At 48.3% G+C, this 21,589-nt stretch overlaps 1 protein-coding gene across 10 annotated transcripts in view; it reads right to left on the reverse strand.

The window, feature by feature from the left end:
* LOC135921811 (probable ATP-dependent RNA helicase DDX43) overlaps window positions 1–21,589 on the reverse strand; it is a 260,397-nt gene that overhangs the window by 131,579 nt on the left and 107,229 nt on the right. For all 10 annotated transcript variants that reach the window (XM_070539820.1, XM_065456144.2, XM_065456146.1 and 7 more), the window contains 2 exons: window positions 16,090–16,199; window positions 2,407–2,462 (listed from right to left, as the gene is read on the reverse strand). In XM_070539820.1, coding sequence (XP_070395921.1) covers window positions 2,407–2,462; window positions 16,090–16,199 — 166 coding nt within the window. The remainder of the gene's footprint in view (window positions 1–2,406; window positions 2,463–16,089; window positions 16,200–21,589) is intronic.

Raw genomic sequence — 21,589 nt, forward strand, 5'->3', positions numbered from 1 at the left:
GGGACATATAGCACTTTGACCAATTTCTTCAAGGCCTCCAAATTGTTGTTGAAACAGACCATCAGTCACTAACAACACTCCTGGGTGACATGGAGGTTAATTTGCTACCACCCAGGAAACGATGCCTACAATCCAAGTTAATGCGCTATCAGTTCAAGGTACTGTATGTTCTGGGCAAGCTGCTAGCTACTGCCAACACACTGTCAAGGACTCTGCTTCCCTCTTCAGACACTGAAATTGCTGCAATTGCTTCCCTTGAAAGCTACATGCAAGTGGTTGTGGAAACCGTGTGTGAGAGCGCACCAGCTGACTTGGAAGCAATAAGAAGGCATCAAGCGTCTGATTGTGTCTGCTCTACCTTGGACAAGTTCTGCAGCTATGGTTTGCTGTCTAAAACCAGAGAATCTGTAAACTTGGCACTGTATTGGAAACACTGCGCTGGACTTTTGGTTGCTGACTCACTTCTGCTGAAAAGGGGGTCGACTGGTTGTTCCTGCAGCCCTTCAAGCGGAGTTCTTATGACTGTTTCACGAAGGCATTCTCTGAGTAGCTCGGTCTAGAGCAAGAGCCCTTGAATCGGTATGGTGGCCTAGAATACGCCGCAGAATCAAGGAAGTGGTCAAAAACTGCGAACAATGTACAAGTGTGAGAATGCCGAAGGCAGAACCCGCGGTACTGACGGCTACCCCAGAGCTCCTGTGGCAACAAGCGGAGGCTAACACCTTCCATTTAGAAGGTCAGGACTTCCTATTAGTAGTTGATGACTGTTCAAGGTTTTCGGAAGTACTTGAAACGTCTGTGTTATTTTCACCATGATTTAGTCAGTGACTGCAATTTTTTCATCATCATGTTACCTGACCAGACGAACTTTCATCGACCTCCTGACTACAAGTACTGACTCTGCGTGTAACGTCAAGCACATCTGTCATTACTGCATTAAAAAGCATTATGGCTCGAGTCAGCGTGCCAGAAATTCTTTGGAGTGACAACGGACCACAGTTTTCGTCAAAAGAATTTACAGACTTTGTATTGACGTATGGATTTAATCACTGCACGAGTAGCCCCGTTTTTCCCCTAATGGGGAAGTGGAACGTACAGTATGAATGGCGAATGAACTTGTGTAGGAAGATCATCGAACGTCACATGACTCTGCTGGTGTACCATCGGGGACAAACATTACTGGACCATCCCACACGGTCACGGAGCAGCTGGCAGCACTTCGTCGCACACTCTCACGGTGACGTACCTGGCCACGAGAGCGGCGCAGGGCGCATCCCTCTTTACCTGCAAGCATGCCGATTTTTATCGCTCCGAGCCGCCGCTAACCGGTCGCCGGGGCGGGCCACTAGTAAAGCTACGAGTGTTGTCATGGTTGTGTGCAAGTCCCAGGACAAGCGAGCGGGAGGCGCCTGTCAAAGCGCCCCGGCGACCAATAAGCGGCAGCTCGGAGCGATAAAATTGACATGCTTGCAGATAGCGAGGGATGCACACATGCCCTGCACTGGTCTCGTGACCAGGCACGTCACTGCAAGAGCATACAGCAAAGCGCTGCCAGCCGCTCCACGACCACGCGGGACAGTCCAGTGACTTTTGTCTCCGATAGTACCGAGACACTCCCAGCTCAACAGGCTTCAATCCAGCTCAGCATTTTATGGGTCGGTGCCTGAGCACCCCTTTGCAAAAGTTTGTGACCATATAACTTTGAAACTGCCTGACTACAGACTACAACTGTCATCACGGTGCTCGACCACTACCATGGCTACAAACTGGCCAGAACGTCTGGGTGACAGGTGCCAGGTGTGCTGCTCGGGTTCTTAGTTGTGGTCAGTGCCACGTGGCCAAGCTGTGAGGTGAAGCGCATGAAGATAGCTTTGAAGCTAGCTTATGCTGAGAAACCACCAAGGAAGCTTCCACTGAGGGCCCTTCAGTAAGGAAGCTTTCAGAGTGACATAAAACAGCCTCACTGCAATGAAGGCTTCCTTACTGCAGTAAGGAAGATTTCATTGTTTGGCCCGAGGGGTCTACACATGGTTGTGAACCCCATTCAAGCTGCCCCCCACATTTTGAAAGGAATAAAAGCCATTCCAGAACAAACCTTATGCTTAAGTAAATGTAGCAGCACAGCTGTCATATCTAAAGATTCGTGTCTTGCGGCATAATGGCAAGTTTATTAACAGCATTCATTCTTTGTGCCCAAATGAGTTTTGAAAATGCCTTGAATTTTCAGCTAATTGACCCAATTCCTTAGCTTGTAGCAATTGTTTGAAAATCAAGCTGTGTCTGGACAAATGCACACAAAGGATCTGGTACATATCTGATGCAGTACCAACAAGATTAAGAACACAGGCATCAGGCTTCCTAGTTCAAGGACATGTTCATTACGTGCAACAGAAGCCCTGCCCTCACCTGAATTGGCGATGGCTTCACAAACTGGTTCTTGTAAATTTCATTCAAGATTTCCGCTGCAAATAAGAATTTCAAATGTGCTCAGTATGCTGATAATGGCATGCATGAAATGTCACTTGATCTGCATAGGAGATTTATAAAAAAATACATTCAAATAAAAACAAAATATAATGAATTTCATGTGAGAGGTGGGTGGCACAATATGTTTACATGAAGAAAAGCAGCTGCAGCTATAGCTCCAAAAACAGGAAATCTCTATATTTATGCTGTAACAGGGGGAATCTATATACAGAGGACACATCTATAGGGCAAGGTGCACAATGCTGCAGCAATGGTAGGGCTACTGCATGCACACCATGGTTGTCGTCATCCAAGCACTGACCACAGGATCGCTGCCCACGACATGACCTGCTGGCAGCAGAAGCACCGTCCTGGTTCAATTAGGGCTTGGCTCAAGAGTGGTATGGTTTAAGGCACAAGATACAAGCTATGTCACTCGTGATTGTGGCAGACAGTGACTTAGGATTTAGCTAAGAGGTCTTCTCATAGGTCACGTTAGTGAGCTTGCGTATGACACATAACATAATGCGAGAAATTTTCTGGATAAGCCAACGCAACATGACGGTAACCACAGCAAGACGAGCGATCCAGCAGAGAAATGCACATTCCCGTGTCAGCGGTCATAGAGACATTTTTGATTAATCTGTGAAGCCAATATATGACCACGGGCAACCTGTCAGCAGATGTCAGCAGAGGCAGGAGCGTAATAAGCATAGTCAATGGATGAGTCTACGTGAGGCTGGCATATGGTGTCCATGGACAATGGTGGGTCGTGGCCCAATAGCAGATAAAAAGGTGAGTAGCCAGCTCATGACAGGAAGTGTTGTGGCAGGTCACTCAGATTTCTCTACTAAGTTGACATTTTCGAATTCCCTGAGTTTTCCAGGTTTCCCCTGAGTGCCTGTGTAAAATTCTCTGGTGACACAGAACTTTGTTTTATGTCAAGACGGGCTGTCACTTTCTAGTAAGCATGTTAAAAAATAAAAAAATGACTTAATCCAGTTTGAATAGCAAGTAGTAGTGTTTATTTTATTAAAAATAGAAAACAGAAGGGAGGGGTTAGTAAAATGTGCAGCGAATAAAATATCTTCAAAAAAAGTAGGCAAAGCCCATTGCAAATCAAGTCGAACATTTTCAAATATGAATAAAAAGAGATGCATACAGAAGCAAATACTTTTGAAAATGAGCTATGAGCTATTTCTATCAACTGACAGCAAGGTCTTTGGTATTAGGCCTGAACTTTGTCCCAAGTGAGATTCTCTCAGCAGCTGGAAAGTCAAGCTCAGCTGTCCTGACATACTTTCAGCCCGTGCACAACGCCTTAGTGTTGTGTTTCACTGCTTTAAAGAGTTTATTTTGGTTTGGATGAGGGACACATGCATCTCGGCGTCAGCTAACACTGTTTCTTGAGCTCACTTTTTCTAAGCAGCGGCGGCACACTTCTTTTCCCATTCATTCCTCAATGTGTCGATCCTTTTTATTCTCACCCTGCTTCCACCGCACGTTCACTCCACGGACCATATGAGGCATCCTCTTGGACAGTTGTACAGTCAACGCCCGATTTTTCTCCCTAGGGGGGTGCAAAGTCATCCGAAAAATCGGGCAACCAGAAAAAATAAATGCATGTCTTTTACTGCCCTTAAGAGATGTGCCACAGGCGCATCCGAAAAAGCTCTGAAGGCCTGCCAGTACACTTATTAGGCGTGTTGGTGCTCACACTGTGACAGGAGATGGTGAGTGCATGCATGTATAAATAGCAGGGTGTCCACCAAGTTGACAATTCCTAATTCCCTGAGTTTTCCAGGTTTCCCTTGAGTGCCTTTGCAATATTCCCTGAGTGACACAGAACTTTGTTTTATGTCAAGACGGGCGCCCAACATTATGTCGCCCAATGGTGTCACTCTCTAGTAAGCATGTTAAAAGAATAAAAAACCTAATCCGGTTTGAATAGTAAGGGGTAGTGTTTATTTTATTTAAAAAGAAAACAAAAAGGAGGGGTTAGTAAAATGCACAGCGAATAAAATATCTTCGAAAGAAACAGTAAAACCCATTGCACATCGAGTCGAACATCCTCAAATACGAATAAAAAAGAGATGCAAACAGAATATTCTCAAATATGAGCTATTTCTATCAGCTGATAGCAGGCTAACTGGTATGAGGCCCGAACTTTATCACAAGTGAGATTCCCTTACAACAGCTGGTTAAGTCAACCTCAACTGTCCTGACATACTCTCAGCCCGCGCACAACACCTCAGTGTTGCGTTTCACTGTTTTGAAAGAGCTTTTTTTGCTTCGATGAGGGACACCTGCATTTCGGCGCCAGCCAACACTTTGCCTTTAGAGTGAAAGCTCTTTCAAAAAAGCGGCGGCACGATTCCTTTACCGTTCATTTCTCAATGTGTACGTCTTTTGTCTTCTTGTTCTCCTTCAGCTGCGCGTTCGCCACACGGACTATTTGAAGCATTGCCTTGGATAGTTGTACAGTCAGCGTAAGATTTTTCGGACTCCCTAGGGGCTGCGAAAACATTTAAATATTGAATGCATTTCTTTTACAGTCCTTAAGGGATCAAATCGCCACAGGCACGCCCGAAAAAGCTCTAAAGCCCTGCCAGTACACTTATTAGGCATATCGGTGCTCGTACTGTGACAGGAGATGGCGTGTACACGTGTGTATAGTTAAGGAATACATACTGTGTCCCATAAAAGTTGCGCTTTTCCACACTTTGTTATGCTTCACAGCGTAACACTTCTGTATTGAGGCGAATACAGAAGTGATTGTTCCGCAAATATACATTTCTCTATACTTCTTCCAGAGCTAATTAAAGAAACGCTACTGGAAATCTTTATTTTGCACTTTCGCTTGTTAACTTGTTCTTGGCAAGGTTCTCCCTGCACATCTTTCATGCGCGAGTCCATTTGATGTGGTTCTTTGTTTGCCAAGTAAAGAAGAGGAGTATCTCACAGGCGTACCTGTGAGATACATGTTATTTCAAATCTCTTTTGCAGGTTTATGTGTTTTTATGGCAAATGGTGAGCATTGTTCACATTTGTACTAGTAAATGTACCCCCCCCCCCCCCTTATTTGCATAGACAAGTTGCCTTAGACCAAAGGCAACTTTTCTATGCAAATGAGGGGGACTGAGGAATAAGGAAAGCCAAGCACTCCCGCACGGTGATGGAGTAATTTCTCTCAGCAGGTGACAGCAGGTGGCTGGCGTAAGCGATCACGCACTCGGTACTGGTCTGTTCTTGGGCGAGAATAGCGCTGATGCCATGGCCACTTGCGTCAGTGTGGACTTTGGTCGGTGCAGATTATCAAAGTGGGCAAGTATGGGAAGGGTGGTCAGAAACCCGATTAGAGCAGCGAACGCATGAGCCTGCTCCACGCCCCATGAGAATGGCGTGTTCTTCTTTAGAAGATCTGTCAAAGGCCGAGCAACGTCGGCGAAGTTTTTGACGAAATGGCGAAAGTAAGAACACAGGCTAACGAAGCAGTGGCCCATCACACTTGGGCTTGCTTCACGATGTGCGTCTGCAGTTACTTACGTCACTTTGACCACCCAGCCACAGGTTCCCGAAAGTGAATATGTGCTTCGCCCTATCATCGACGTGCTTTTGAACCGGAATGTTGCTGTACTGCATAAGCTGGTCACGGTTACTGATAATGACGTCATTCTACTGCTTATGAATTTCAGCCTGTGCCCTCAAGTGATACTGGCTGGCATGTTCTTGGCCAGTGTTTCTGGTGGTTCCGAATTTGACACTGAGACTCTGAATGCTGAGAGTGGTTTATTAGCACCAATAGCAGCTCACAGCTCTGGTTTCTTAAGGGATGACTTCGCGAAAATGATTGCACCTGACCTCACCTCTGCCCAGGCCACAGACATACATCTCCTGCTTGAATCGTACAGTGACATCTTTGATTTCGGCAACTTAGGCCAAACATTTGTTGTTCATCCCCATATAAACACTGAAGACACAAATCCTATTCGTCAACATCCCTATCGTGCATCGCACGCTGAGCTTAGAGTCATTCAATCAGAAGTGGACAAAATGTTCTGCAAAGGGGTCATCGAGCCATCAGCTAGCCCTTGGGCTTTGCCTGTCGTACTTGTGAAGAAGAAAGATGGTACAAGTGCGGTGGGGCGGTGCTCGGAGCATCGGAGAGTTGAGGCAGTTCTAACTGAAGAACGCTGGTCACGCAGTCGATGAGAGCAGAATGAGTGGACAAAAAGTCCAATCCAAAGATAAGGTCGTGAGGGCAGTTGTCGATCACAGCAAAGAGAACAGAAGTAGGGTGGCCGGCTATACTTAAACGCACAGTACACATTCCAAGAACAACCAGCATGCCGCCGTCGGCCACACGAAGCACTCGGGCAGCTGCTTGCTGGGGTAAGGACCTTCTTTAAACGTCTACGTAGGCTGGCACTCATCACAGATACGTGGGCTCCAGTGTCGACGAGTGCTTGGACAGGTACGCTGTCTATTTTAACGTCAATTACACTTCTCCTTGGGGCCCAGACAGAGGATTTGCTGCACTAGTAGGCAATGCAGCACCACCTCTGAGGGCTGCATTTCTTAGTTTTCCAAAAAGGCGTGGCCAGAAGCCACAGGGGGTGAAAGGAGATGTGGCTGCGGCGAACGGCAAGATGGGCAACATGCTTGCGGTGAACGAGACTGGTGTCCGTGCGGCAATGGTGAGCAACTGTACCACGTGTTCCTAGCAGAGTTGTCAATGCTGTTAGACTCGGTGCTGCGTGATACATTGGAGGCATTTCGATCAAAATGGCTCAGGTTGGTCAGCGTGCGAGGTATTGAGGGCCACGAGTTCTGACAGTATCGGGCGACATGACCAATGCGGCGACAGGAGAAACATATCGGCTGGTCGTCCACAGTTCTCCACTCAGTCAGGTTGCGATAACATGGAGAGAAGTGTAGGGGTGGAGCGAAAACAGTAGAAGGGCGTTCGTTAGCTCTGGGATTGGTGACAGCACAGACAGAATGTAAACCAATGTTTTAAAGTTCCTGGCAAACAATGGCTTGTACGAGGGGAGCTGAAAATATGGCAGCATCAGGGCTATGCAAGCAGAAAGCTGCGGGTGCCATCGGATCCAGTTCACATCTATATTCGCATATTCATATGCAAACATATTCGCACCACGTCCTCTGATGGCGACGCATAATGATGTGTGGATTGATCTTCACACGTCGTTGCTGCAGCAGTATGGGCACGTTGCAAGTGCTAGGCGGCGCCCTGTCTTTCGGACCCCTAGCGCCATCTGACGAATAGTTGCTCGAATGCGGTAGGATTACTCACGGCATCAGCAGCTCGCGCTGCGTGTTTGGCGCCCTGTTAAACGGCAGCGATGGCACGAAACATCCTGCCGATGTTAATTTTAGCCGGGTTTTGGGAATTACGAGATCTTCACAGCTTTTTTCGTGAAAAGAATTTAGAGATAGGAAGTAGTCTATTTGGAGCGGGGCACGTCTACGACGTGAAGGAAGTGTTGAACTCGCACTGATCGGAAGCGACTGCTAGGTGTATTCCGCAAACGAAAATCAACAAACCAGCGAGATGGGTGAAGCTCTGCATAAGTTACTTCGTTATCTACGGTTTTGACATTGATTCTTGAAGATCGGCTACAGCAGACAAATCCTAGCACGGAGCTGCGATTGCCATGCTGGCATCGCAGGGAAGTGCAAGCACGCCGCGGTAGTTTTCCTGTGCATACAGGAAGGCAAATGCGAATTCAGAACATCACAGCCAAGAACGTCGGGCGGACGAACGATTCGTAAGACCTACCCGAGGTGTTCTAACGTTGCTCTCTCCAAACAAAAGAAAAAGGTGAGGCACTTGCCAGTTGTGTTAGACTACGCTGGGAAAATGTGTTTGTCCAAGTTACTGGAAGTTCGATATTTTATGTTGTTGCCATTTTTCAGTGCGTGCAAAGGAGGTTCCAATACACCACGTCGTCAAATATTTTGGTGATCTCAACTGCCCCTTAGTTGATATGCTGGGCGCAGTAGGGTGTATGCCAGTTGAGCCAGCTGCAACTCCTCCTCGTAGATCTCGGCAAGCCCTGGCACTCTTTGAATGGGGTAGAATTGGGAAAGAGTTCCACAGCTTCACTGCGGTACAATGTGGAAACAAACTACTTTGTTTGCTGCATATCCTGGTACGCACTGCAACGAATTCGCAACGAATTCAGTGTTAATGCACTTGGCATAACGCCAGAACATAAAACAGCCTACTTCTGCGGTTGGACAAGCGCAATCCAGTGTTGACGCCATTCTACTTCATACGGTTGGCTCGGAAACCTGTAAAGCTTTGCTCCTCGCAAGTTGGTGTACGTACTGTTGCAGCCCACTACGCAACAGATCGAGTTGTACTTCGGCATTGCTCAGAAAACGCAACAGCTACGCGTGAAACAAGGCACAAACAGGCTTTCCGAACGCAAGCGGGCCGGTCGTATCCTGCCGGGTGCGCTCTTGCCACCGCGAGGGGCGCGCTAGTAGGCGCGGGAACTACGTTCGCAACTTGCCTATTGGGAAGTCTGGCGAATGGTTGCAACATGCATCGGCTTTTGGCCTGCTCGAATTGTTGGCAGTCTTTAATGACAGCATCAACTGTAGAGCAGCTTTTGCGCATGAGCAAATTAAAGGCGTTGTCAGCAATTCCTCTGAGCACGTGCCAGACCTTCTCAGCTTCTGTAATGTCGTGATCGGCTTTACGACAAAGTGCCAGGACGTCCTGGATGTATGAGGCATAGGACTCCATGGGGGACTGGGCAAGGGAGGCCAGTTCCTGCTTTGTGACAATTTTATGGCAAGTTTGCCAAACAACTCTCAACTTCTCTTTGCATTGGTCCCAGCTGGTTAACTCCTCTTCGTGGTTTTCGTACCACACCTTTGCCATGCCTCTTAGGTAGAACAACATGTTAGCTAGCATAAGCGTAGGGTCCCATCTGTCGATTCCACTCACGCGTTCGTACATAGCCACCCACTTTTCAATGTCGGCACCATTGGTCCCGTAGAAAGTTCCAGGATCCTTGGGTTGCACAACCACAACCAAAGGTGACAACGACGTAGCTAGCAACGGTGACGTAGGGGGTGGCAACGACGTTGATCCCGCGTGCTCACAGTCATTCATGGTGCGGAAGGTGATGCAACGTCTACTGTGGAGCTCCGTTTTCAGCCGTGGTACCCCACACCTCCCACCAATATGTTACAGGGATGTTGGGAGTATAGAAAGACTGTATATACAATATACAGTGAAAGCTCGTTAATTCGAACTTCAATAATTCGAATTTATGGATAATTCGAACTGTACGATTTGGTCCGGCCAAGCTCCACAGAAGTCTATGTATAAAGAAGTCCGTTAATTCGAACGCGAGAAGGTTCCCTCACGGATAATTCGAACTACGCTCGCCTGGCACACGGCCAGAGAAACGCGCCTACTGCCTACACACAAGGCTGTATTGCCTCCGAAACGGAGAGAATGGCGAGAGAAGGCAAAATAGGAAAAAATCTAACCGACGCGGGGTCAGCCAGAAGGCAGCGGCGGCTGCCGCCTCTCCGTTCTACGTAACCTCCGAGACTTCTTGCCCGTTGCGAATCTCGGAGGCTTTGCAAATCTTGTACAGCTGCTAGTGCTGTGCGGAGATGGCACGGCAAGCGCCAAAACACAGCGAATCAAGTACGTCGCAGCTGCGCTTGCAATCAAGAACGAACGAATCAGGGCCTTCGCCACCTTCACATGTTCAGCGTGTTTGTCTCGGCAGTCTTCGTCGGTTGTGCACGTCTGTTTTCAGCTTAGGAGGTATCGGCCGTCGCGATTCATTGTGATGGTGTTAAGCCTCGGTTAACGTTCGTTTCGGTGGACATCGGTGGTGTGGCACAGTCGGACCCAGAGCTTCGACTTTCGGACCCAGAGCCATCACTTTCTAACACGCCAAATTTCTGACACGCCCTACTGCTTCCAAATCGCAGTGTACTGTTGCTCTCCTTCACTTTCGTTAGTTCGAACTTTCGTTAATTCGAACTGAAGCGGCTTCCCCTTGCGGTTCGAATTAACGAGCTTTTACTGTATATACAAGATGAGTCAAAGTAGTCAAGATGGCTGACCGCCAACAACACGCAGCAGCCAGCATCTCACGATCCCTTCTTCCTCTCTCTTCTTTCATCCTTCCGTAACAATATTACACTCAAGGTAATAGAGAATAAAGCACTATAAAGAGTGGGTTACAAAGCAACAGTGAGCAGCAATAATAGGTTAACATGCTCCTAAGCATAGAATGATAGCCAACAGTATACAAAAAAGCTATCTTTTTGTAATGGCTTTTTGGGAGAAATGATCCCATTCCTGAAAAGTACAGAGCACTAGGAAGTGAATGATTATTCAATGCATAATTAATTTCTACCTAATGATAGTAACTGATGCAGTTTAAAACAAGCTGCAGCCAAAGGATGAGGTCATTGTGAAGTATGGTATGATGGAAAATTTTATGAAATAGCAATTGGGGGGGTATAAGCAACCTCGCAATGGGTAGCTAGTAGGTCAATGACTAGGCAAGCTTTCATTCAGTTGATACTCATAGTTCAGTTATAGTAGTTTGAAAAGATAAAATAAACAATTATTTTATCTCAGTTAAGCTGATAACTACAGTCAAACCTTGATATAACAAACCTCAACTTAGCAAAATCCATGATGTAATAAACTATTAATTTCCTGATTCAAGTTCTATTAAAAATCATGTATTTTTTTTCATGATTTAACAAAGTAAATTCGTGACACGGTTTCAATTTATTAAAATTTTCAGCCATTTCAGGCATGCATTTGGAGCCTCTATGGTTAGTAAATCTAGGAAGATTTGTAAAAAATGTCAGCCGAGGCAGAAGTCATTACAGTAGAAACTCGTTCATACACTTCGGGGAAAAAAAAACAACTCAAGAAAGAACAAACTAACTAAGAAAATGTATGATCCGAAGTGACTAAAAAATTAAGACAGACTAAACTGTAGTCGACATCTATGAGATGCGAATCGTTGTGCACGAGGCATGAGATGCCCATTGAGCTGGTGGTTCCTGAACTAACACGGCGTGATCAACGACCTGAAGTCCAAGTTGACAGCGCTAACCGAAGACCAATGGAAGGGAAACCGAAATGAAATCGAGCTGGTGGGCAACGCCGGATGCCACCGAAGCGAAATGTGATGCTTACGTGACGCCGCTTGCAGCAGGGAATGGCGGCGTATTTGAATTAACACCTACGAAAAGCGTGCAGTACGCCAGCAACGGCACTACACCTCGTGCGCTATAAAACAGATAAGTGAAGATGCTTATCGCAATAGGTTTGGTGGCGATAACTGTGAATGCAGGGTGCAACAAGCCCGGAGAAGATTTGCTGGTGCCAGAATAGGAAACTGAGCGCGCACCAACGTATTCATGTGAGACGGGCAGGCAAGTATTGTGGTAAAGCTGCCGCGGTGGGCGGCTTATACTGTTCTCAATCGCTCGTGCCTCGTGCATTTTCTTGTTTACATGGGATCTAGCAGCTGGAAAACGGATAGTACGATTGCAGTTTGGAGATTTACTGCACGTTAGTGCCAAAAAATTGTGTTTTTCGCGAACATATGAACCGGTATAAATAAGCTTAGCTCTATTGGGTCATATTTTGTGTTCTCGATCACAAATGATGGCACCGGGAAATCGTACGTAATGGGATTGTACTAATGAGGTTCTACTGTACCACACATCCTTACGCATTAAAAGTTTGAGCAGCAAAAACGCCATCATGTGAGCGCAATAATCGTGGTTCTCGAAGTGCGTATGTGCAAGAGCACGGTACGCAGATAACACTACCATGCTATCTGTTACGTTGGTAAACAACATGCAGGGGCTGCAATGTGCTGTTCAGAACGGCCAGCTGCAGTGCAAAGTTTTGCCAACCCGTTGCGACTGTGGAGGAAACATCCCGGGAGCATCGCCGCCAACCTCTAGCCACGGCGTGACTAAGTCGACTTTGTGTCGATATCAATACGTGCATCCTCCACTCTCCGTCGCTTCAGCTAGGATGCGTTGTGACTGAAGGAGTTCGACAAAGCAGGCTTTGTGCGCAACATGACAAAGTGGACCTCATCTCCTACGGGCGGGGGAGCTGCCGCGGGAACACCGAGGGACACTCCTCCCCACGCACCGACCAAGACGCAAGACAACGCACTACCCGGAATGGCTCCCGAGTTCTACGAAGCCCCTCTGACGTCGGCTCCGGACCATCGCTCCTGTGTGTATGCGTGTGTGTGTGTGTAAACCGTGTCACGGAGAGGCGGCTAGTTTTCGATGACTAAACTAATGTTCGCATCACCTTGTATCGGGAGAGGACTGAGTGTTTAAAAACCGCTGTTGTGCGGCTGCTCAGGTCACTCTCTCTCAAGCAGTCACGTTAGACTGATGTACTTTCTCAAACAGTCATGTTAGACTGATATAAATACTGTAAATAAACCCATAATCCTCGTTCTCGATGAGAAGCAGTCCTTCCCTTCAACAACGTCCTCAGCGTGGATAAGTTGGACGACGGCATGGGCCAGCTATCTTCTAATTCATGCCCGACTCCAATCTCGACAATGGATCACGAGCGATGGGATTGAACCCTCAATCATAATAGTGCACAGAAACCTGGAGTAACTGTAGCCGCAGTAACATGATTGCGGGGTGACGTGATCAAGCATGCGCATTCCCTCCTCTACTTTGGCTCTGGCTGCAGATGACTGCTCCCGCAGTGAAGCGCATGCTCGAATGATGCACCATACATGTCTTGTAGCTAATCCGCAGCAGGTCCAAACTTCAAAGGTTGCATAGGTCGAGCCAAGATGGCTGTTGCCTTGATGCATGCTGTTTTCCCACTCGCCTAGTTTACGGCAGTTTATATGGTCAATATATCTACGAACCTGACTTCATGTAGTTGTCTCTTTATTATTGCTGCAGAGAGCTCCACAAACCAGTTATGAGCACTCTCATGAAGTTTTTTCCAAGTGCCTCATCGCTAAAGCCCCTAAGCATTACTCATAGCATCGCCATTAGAAGAGTGTGCGCTGCCTTCTCTCTCCAATCGGTGCTGGCATGCGTGGCAAGCAACTGTCACCGAAATTCTTCCGATGAAGATAGCGCTGCTTCATGATTGACATACCATGCCCTCGCTGACTCTTCTAATGCGAAGTACACGTTGCGAAGCTTCCGTATCTCGTCCCAGCCATTGAAATCTGCTACTCACTTGAAATGCTCTAACCAGTCTTCCACATCTTCAAATGTATAGCTGTGGAAAGACTCAGGCATGCATGGTGGACACACGATGAGCTGGGACGATGCCACTTGACTGGTCATGGTTGCACCGTCACTGTTAACTTGCTTGCACTGCTGCAGCAACAGGAAGTGGTCCGAACTCGGGCAGGTCTCCTTGGATGGGCGGCTTGTGTGCTGGTGTACTGGAGTCAGTTCTCTGGGTTCCAATCACTGAGGGTCGAGGCTCCGTTCTCTTACGAACAGGGGACTTCCAGTCATACCCCGCACCTCAACCAGAAATGTAGCACTCTTCAATGAAGCACATTAAACCAACTGGTTTATTATGGGCGAACTTGTGCCCGGGAACTCAATACTAAGCATTCACACAATTTACAAGAAGAGTTAACAGGAGCCTATTCAACAGTCAACCGCGTCTCCACACCGAACTCGCTTGCATGCGCCCACGAAGGCCAGGAGCTATGGCGTGACTTCTCATTGGACGGGAGACTCGGGTGCTGCCGTGTGCACGTGCACGGGAGACATGCGCTGTATTGCCATGCGCGAGGCATTGCTGGCGCTCTTTAATGGCGATGCTATGAGTAATGCCTAGGGGCTCTAGCGATGAGGCGCTTGGAACGGTTCCTCACGAGAGTCCTTGCAACTGGCATGTGGAGAGCTCTCTGTGGCAATATCGCTATCAATGATTCAGCTTTCAGGCGAAACTGAACTAAGGGAGAACGAGTATCCATATTTCTTTACACTTTCGTTTTTAATTTCTGGGTACCAATTAATGGCTGCGGATACTAAGAACAGTCAACCATGGCGTCCAAGATTTACGGTGCTGTGCAGCCTGTGCAATGGTAAAATAATCATCATCATCATCATCATCATCATCATGCCATATTTATTTCTACTGCTAGACGAAGGCCTCTCCCAGCAATCTTTAATTAACCCTGCCCTGCACTAGCTGATTCCAAGTCATGCCTTCAAATTTTCTAACCTCATCGCACTACTTAATTCTCTGCTGTCCTCGATTGCACTTCCCTTCCCTTGGCATCCATTCTGTAACTCCAACAGATTACCAGTTGTCTGCCATACGCATTACATGGCCTGCCCAGCTCCAACTTTTCCTCTCAACAACCACTAAAAGACTGGCTACACCAGTTTGCTCTCCAATCCACACCACTGTCTTCCTGTCTTTTAACGTTAGACCTCATATTTGTCCTTCTATCACTCGTTGCATTGTCCTTAATTCCTTTTCAAGCTTCTTTGTTAACCTCCAACTTTCAGAACCATATGTTAGTACCGGTAGATTGCAGTCATTGTACACTTTTCAAGGATAGCAGTAAGCTGCCGGTCATAATTTGGTAATGCCTGCTATACGTGCTCCTACCCATTTTATCCTTCTATAAATTTCCATCTCATGTTCAGAGACTTCTGTGAGTAATTGACTTAGATAAACATACTCTTGCAGACTCTAGAGGCTGATGATCAATCAAGAATTCTCGTTTTCTGCCACGTTATTGAACATTACTTTCGTCTTCTGCACATTAATCTTCAACCCTATTGTTACTATTTCTCAGCTAAGGTACTCAATCATTTGTTGCAGCGGCGAAATACAAGTTGACTACATTAATGTTAGTGATATCTGTTAACATGACAGGTCCTAATAGTTTACAACTACACTGAATATCAGAAGTTAACAAACATATCTCTTGTGAAGATTTGATGCAACTTTAGTTGAAATAGCAGTTTGTACTTGGCATCATAATTTATGAACTAGCCTGCAACAAAGCTTTACAACAGCAGGAGTCATCGAGATCTTGCTGCACACATGCAGCCTAAATTCTGGTGGGGAATAAACTGTGATGGCAATCAAGCATTTAAGTTACAACTAATTTCACAAATGACAGGAACAGACAGATTTATCTTTACTTTTCCCTGCCACCATATTTTGCTTGTGGCTGACAGTAAACAAGTTGAGTCACTTTAGCATTCACTAAAAAGGATGAAGGCAAAAGCCTGCACGCTCACGAGACATTCAATAAATTACTTGACATTCTCATTCGAATGCGTTGTTACTTTCTATTACTTGTTTTCTTGCACCAAAGGTTGTCGGTTCGAGTGGCTTAATTCTATCTTAATTGACTGATTTAATTAGCTTTGGCTTAATTAACACTAGAGGTTGTGGGTTCAACTCCCATAAATATCGGTGCCACTGAATTTCGGTGCCATAACGCTGGACGGTCAATGTTCCGATAAAGCTGCGCAGTCAATTTTTCAACCCATGAGCCATTTATGGCTTTTGCCTTAATAAGCAAAATAGAAGAAAAAGCACACACTTACGATAGTTGGAAAATGCCTGTTCGAATGTTGTAACGGGGTTGCTTGCGATGTTAACAGGTGCCTGCTCTTCAGGGCCCAAGTATTTGACAACTATGTTGTTGTTGGCCAACCTGCAGTCCCAACACATGGAGAAAAAGATAAGCCCTACGTTCTAAAGCTTAAGAACATGCACTATAGACCTTTTTTATCTAGTGTGCTGCCATATTGTGCCTGAGTGCATCTGGTGCCCCACTATATTGTGCATGAGTGTAAACATGACAATGCATGAGCACTATTGTGTTTCAGTTCCTGCGCCAAGTGATAATATGGCAAGAAGTTTTGCGTACTCTCGCTAGCAATTCACAGATGCCACAGCTCTCTTGAGACTTGGCTACCAAGGCAACAAACAAAGCAGTTAATCAAAATCAACCTGCTTCAGAGGTTTGGATTGTTGCTGAAGCCATCTGCAGATTGTCAACCAAGGCAGCCACTGAGAACTTGCTCCATGACAAGCTGAGTGTTGTGGGTTTCTTACCCGTGCTCTTGGAACAAAGGAGCGACAATAAAGGAGCGACAACACAGTAGTGCAAACAATCACAAGGGCATTTATTGTACCTTTCATAGACTGATGCCTGCTAGCCGAGTTGCTATCCACAAAACATGCCGATGGGCGCGCAACAAATCGCAGGAGTCCGACTCGCCGCGACCGGATAGCGAGCAAATATGTTTGCCTCATGCTGGACACCAACGCCTGGTCGTTCGCGCGTACGGTCACGCAAACGGTGGCGCGTTTGAACGATTGTGTGCGTCCATTCTGGGGTAGGCCTCACGAGACGGTCTCGCAGAAGCATGGATCAGTGCAGGCGCAGAACGTCCACGCCGCTTGTCGAACCTGAGCCAAAGAGGAAGAGCCTTCTCCTTTTTGCACCCAAGTCACCTTGCCGTTAGGTGGCATTAGCAGAGCAACACTCACGCCATCTCTCGTACTACTCTGCAAGCATACCAACTGCATAGTAAAGCCACGCAGCAAAGCCGGATAACAGGAGACGGGGCTATGTGAGAAAACAACATATCTGGGGACGCGTGAGAGTCTGGCATCCCCACAGTGTATGCGCATCGACTGCTGCATTGACAGATGCACAGCTTACTTTCGGGAACATGTGTGAGTGACGTCACTGCTGCACTCGATAAAGCTCTTGGCACAAAGCACTTTGTCACCACTTGGCAGAGGAGGTGGCAGAGGGAGTAGTCATTCAGCATCGGCTGGTTTCACTCAATTCGGGTGACCCTTGAAGCCATCTGCCATCTACAGATTGGCAAACGAGACAAGCACAGAGGACTTGCGCCATGACAAGCTGTGTGCACCTGGATTGACTGCCACATCAACAGACGCACAGCCTACTTTCGGGACCACATGTGGCTGACGTCACAGACTGGATCCGATAAAGCAACGCTCCAATTTCTGTTGGAGCCACTGGGCAGTGAAGGTGGCAAGCAGAGAAGTCATTAAGAATTGACTTGTCTGACGCGATTCAGGTGGCCCGTGAAGACATCTTCACAGTTCATTTTCAGTTTTTATGAGTGAAATTGTCCAGCATTTATTACACCGGAGAAGTGAGCAGTATGTGCATATCTGGAAACAGTTCTGAATTCCTCAGATGATGGGCTTGCATTTGGAGAGATAGGTTTGCACAAGGCTGACCCTACGAGCGATGGTCAGGAAAGGGCATGGCGCTTTTCCTGCCTGCAATGCACAAAGGCGCTATGGCAGGGTTGGTCGACTCTCCAACACTGCGCAGAGAAGGCTCCAGAGTCAGATCACCTACAAACATGAGTTTATTCACCCAGGATACAGCACAGTGTGACAGTCACAGCGCTTATGAGCAAAGGCTCACTGCAAGACTGACCGAGTACGAGTGCCCGCTATGCTAGGGCTAACCAGGTAGTAGTCCACCAAGCGCGAGAACAAGAAGTCGCGGTAGCAATCGTCCCATATAACCAACTCGTTGCAAGCCTGTGAGCATCTGCCGCGGCACTAAAGCGCTCAGCGGAAGAGAGCTCAGGTGGAGTGGGCATCCGGGGGCCACCACTCAAGAGGCCAATCAGGGCGCGTCCCAGTGACACTTGCTCATGCAGCGATTCGACCCCGAGAAGGAGAAGTACAGTTTGCGCAAGAAATTAGCTGCGGCGTGCCAGCAATGTCCGCCATGTTGCCGTTACGGCCACAGTTCCCAGAGATCGAGCTAAGCACAACACATGAGCCGAGGAGCGAGGCGCTGGAAGGCACCTCAACCCCCACATTCCCCCCCTCCTAAAGACTGCAGCCAGCCTGAGAAACTGCAACGTCTGTCTGACCAACTGCCACCTTTATTTCCGACATTTAATCAAGAACACTGAAGTCTATAGCCAATGGACTGGAAAGCACATCTTCCTTCTCCGCGGCCATGTTGACTGCCTGCGCGTGCCAAGAGTCCACCTCCTGAGCAGACAGGGTCAACGCAGTAATAGCCGCCGCAATGGCCGCCATTAAGTTCGGGTCATCTGCGAGGGCTGCAGCAACCAGGTGCAGCAATTTGGGAGCAAAGGCAAGCTGTGCAGCCAGATTTGAGTTTGGCTGCTGGACCCATTCTTCCTCGTTTTCCGCGTTGGCCTTGTGCACCAGCAACCAGTTATGCGTCGCCGGGTGCACGACAAGCATGCCGGGTGCACGACAAGCACCCCACATGGGCTGCAGAAGGTTGCCAATGGATCCGCCAACATTGCCACGCCAGCAGGCACCTGGGCCTGGTCTAAGAGTGTGTGGCCCCAGAAAGGGTGGAGGTAGTCCCATGCCCCCGTTCCGATTTCCACTTACGATTGATCCCGCCAAAGCCGAGTGAGACAAAGGCCACGGGAGCCTCCAGACCTTGCTGGAAGGCCCACGTCACCACATTCCTACAAGACAGCTGCTTCGTGACACCAGCAGGAGCAGAGGTTGCATGGGCAGGTGCTGGCGCAGGTGATTTCTGGACCGGCTTGGAGGGGCAATGTGATGCCTCAATGTCACGAGCAGGAGACACCGTGCAGGGCTTCAGTTTCAAGCGGCAATGCATGGCGTCTGGCCACTTTTGTGAGGCCATTATGGAAGTCAAAGAAAGTGACGGGATGAGGGTCAGGCCGTGTGCGAAGGAAAACACCTTGTCTGATGTGCCACCAAATTGACTCAGGAGTAGTCCCTGTGGCTGGATGGGAATGAGCATTGGGCCAATAAGGGCACGCGCTTCCTTCCGCTCCGGCGTACTAAACAGGTAAGCCTCCTGCCTGATCAGTAAGCGTGGTCGAAGTGGGGAAAAGTCCTCTACCATCTGGCTGGCGTTCAGCACGGGCAGAGATGGCGCAAACCCCACTTACCCAGCTTGGAGCAGTGTTTACGCAGGAGAATAGCCTGCCAACAACCCTTTACTTCAGGGTTGTACAGAAACACGTCCACCAGTGGAGGGCCAGGACTGCACAAGAAAGTATATTGGGCTAAGAGGGACCATCACTGCTTCAATGTGTGCACACCAACCATTGATTTTCTCAGTTAACCAGGGTGGTAGGGAATAACGTCCATCTACCTGCTGGTAGGGGAAAATTCCTTAGTCATGTCACTACGAGGCCAGGTTGGCACTCGAGGGTATATTAGGTCAAAAGGGCCTGTCACTGCTTCAATGTGCGCCCTCGCACTGTGGCTGCATTTCTCCATTCACCTGCCCAGCAGAGAATGAAGCCCGGCTACGAGCTGGTGGGAGAAAAGCTGCCTAGGTGCGTTTCCACAGCATTTACCGGTGGCATGACCTGGTGCCGGCCGTGTCACGGTTTGCCTGCGGTTCGTTGACCGCCTCCCCCTCTTCCCAGTCGGTGCTTCTGGCAACGAAATGTTTGAGGTTAGAGACGTGAACTAGACCACCGACTGCTCTCCCTTGGGAGTCAGCCAGCTTGTATAACCAGAGGGGACATTTTGGTCTCCACACAGTACGGGCCCAACCATTTGGCTGACAGGGAGGCAGAGATGCCTTTGGCAGCATCACTCAAGACATGGTTGTGTCTGAGGATGAGATCACTGACACCATAGTGCATGTCCCTGTGTTACCATTTACATTGGGCCTTCTGTCCAGCCTGCACTTTTGCCAGGTTGGAATAGGCCAGGTCAAGGGCCGTGTCTATCCGTAAGCGCAGTTCTGCCGTGTAGCCAGAAAGGCCGGCTTTCGTGGCGCATGCCCTGCTGCCGGTCCACAGAATGTGGTCCATGGGGTTTGGCAGCTCTCTCCTGAAGTTGAAGAGCGCGGGTGTGTACCCAGTCGAACGGTTCACCGTGGACCGCACGGAGAAGCCTATCTCGTTAGGACAGACATCCCAATCCCTGTGTTGCTGGGCAACGGCCGCGGGCAAAGGCTTGAGGTTCCGCTTAATCCGCTGTCGGGTTGGCATGTGGGTGATAGGTGGCTGTCTTGTGGTGCTTAATGCCAAAGGCAGCACACGCATCCATGAACACCTTGGCCGTGAAGTAGTACTTGTCTGATATCACCTCCACCGGAAAGCCGAAGCGGTTAAAGACTTCGGTCAATATGTCTCGGATTGCGCGTGCCGTTAACTTCCGAAGGAGAAAAGTTCAACCCATTCTGTGAAGTGATCTTGAGAGACATGAAAAAAATGTAGCCTCACTGGGTTCGGGGAAAGAGTCCCATAATGTCACAGGTCGCGACTAGCCAGGGTAGCTGGCTATCGATTGGCTTCATGAAGTTGGGCAGTTAGCCCGCGCTAGGCTTCACACGATGGCACATATGGCACGAGCAGGCATAGTGATGAGTATCACGTTTCATGCCTGGCCAGGTAGCGGAGCGGCACAATTTTTGGGAAGTCTTAAGGCCACTCACATGTCTGGACAACTGCGATTCGTAGAAATAGCTCAAGGTGGCTTTCCTTAGACTGCGGGGTATCACCACCTTGAAAGACTCCTGGGGAGCCCCCTCATATGGGATATAGCAAATAAGAACTCCATCGGCATCAAGCAGTACGTGTCCAACATACCTGCAACAGCACCAGCTGCATCGCACTCAGCGCCAACAGCAATACCAGCTGTCCGTGTGTGCCCGATGGCTTTGCCACCCCGCTCCTCTTGGAAGCTCGGCTTTGTGAGCTCGTCAACAATTTGTAGACAAAATGGATTGCTCTGCTGTGCCTTAAGTAGTTCTTGCCCGCTGAAGACGATACTAGAGAAAGTAATGGGATCCACCAAATAAACACCCTTTGCCAAGGCTGGCAATGTGGGAATCGCTTTGCCATCGAGGGTCGCATCATTCGAGCCATTGGAGACACAGGCTCCGGTCTCTACTGAGTGCGAATTGGCGCCGTTCGAGTCATGGGAGACTGTAGCTCCAGTCTCTACTTGGTGGGAATGCTCATGGGAGTGACAGACCAAAGGGTCAGATGCTGAAGCAGAGGTGCGTGACAAGGTGTCAGCCATCACGTTCGAACTCCCTTTCCAGTAGCGTACAACAAA

This window comes from Dermacentor albipictus, chromosome 6 (assembly GCF_038994185.2).
Source record: "Dermacentor albipictus isolate Rhodes 1998 colony chromosome 6, USDA_Dalb.pri_finalv2, whole genome shotgun sequence".
Taxonomy (NCBI): domain Eukaryota; kingdom Metazoa; phylum Arthropoda; class Arachnida; order Ixodida; family Ixodidae; genus Dermacentor; species Dermacentor albipictus.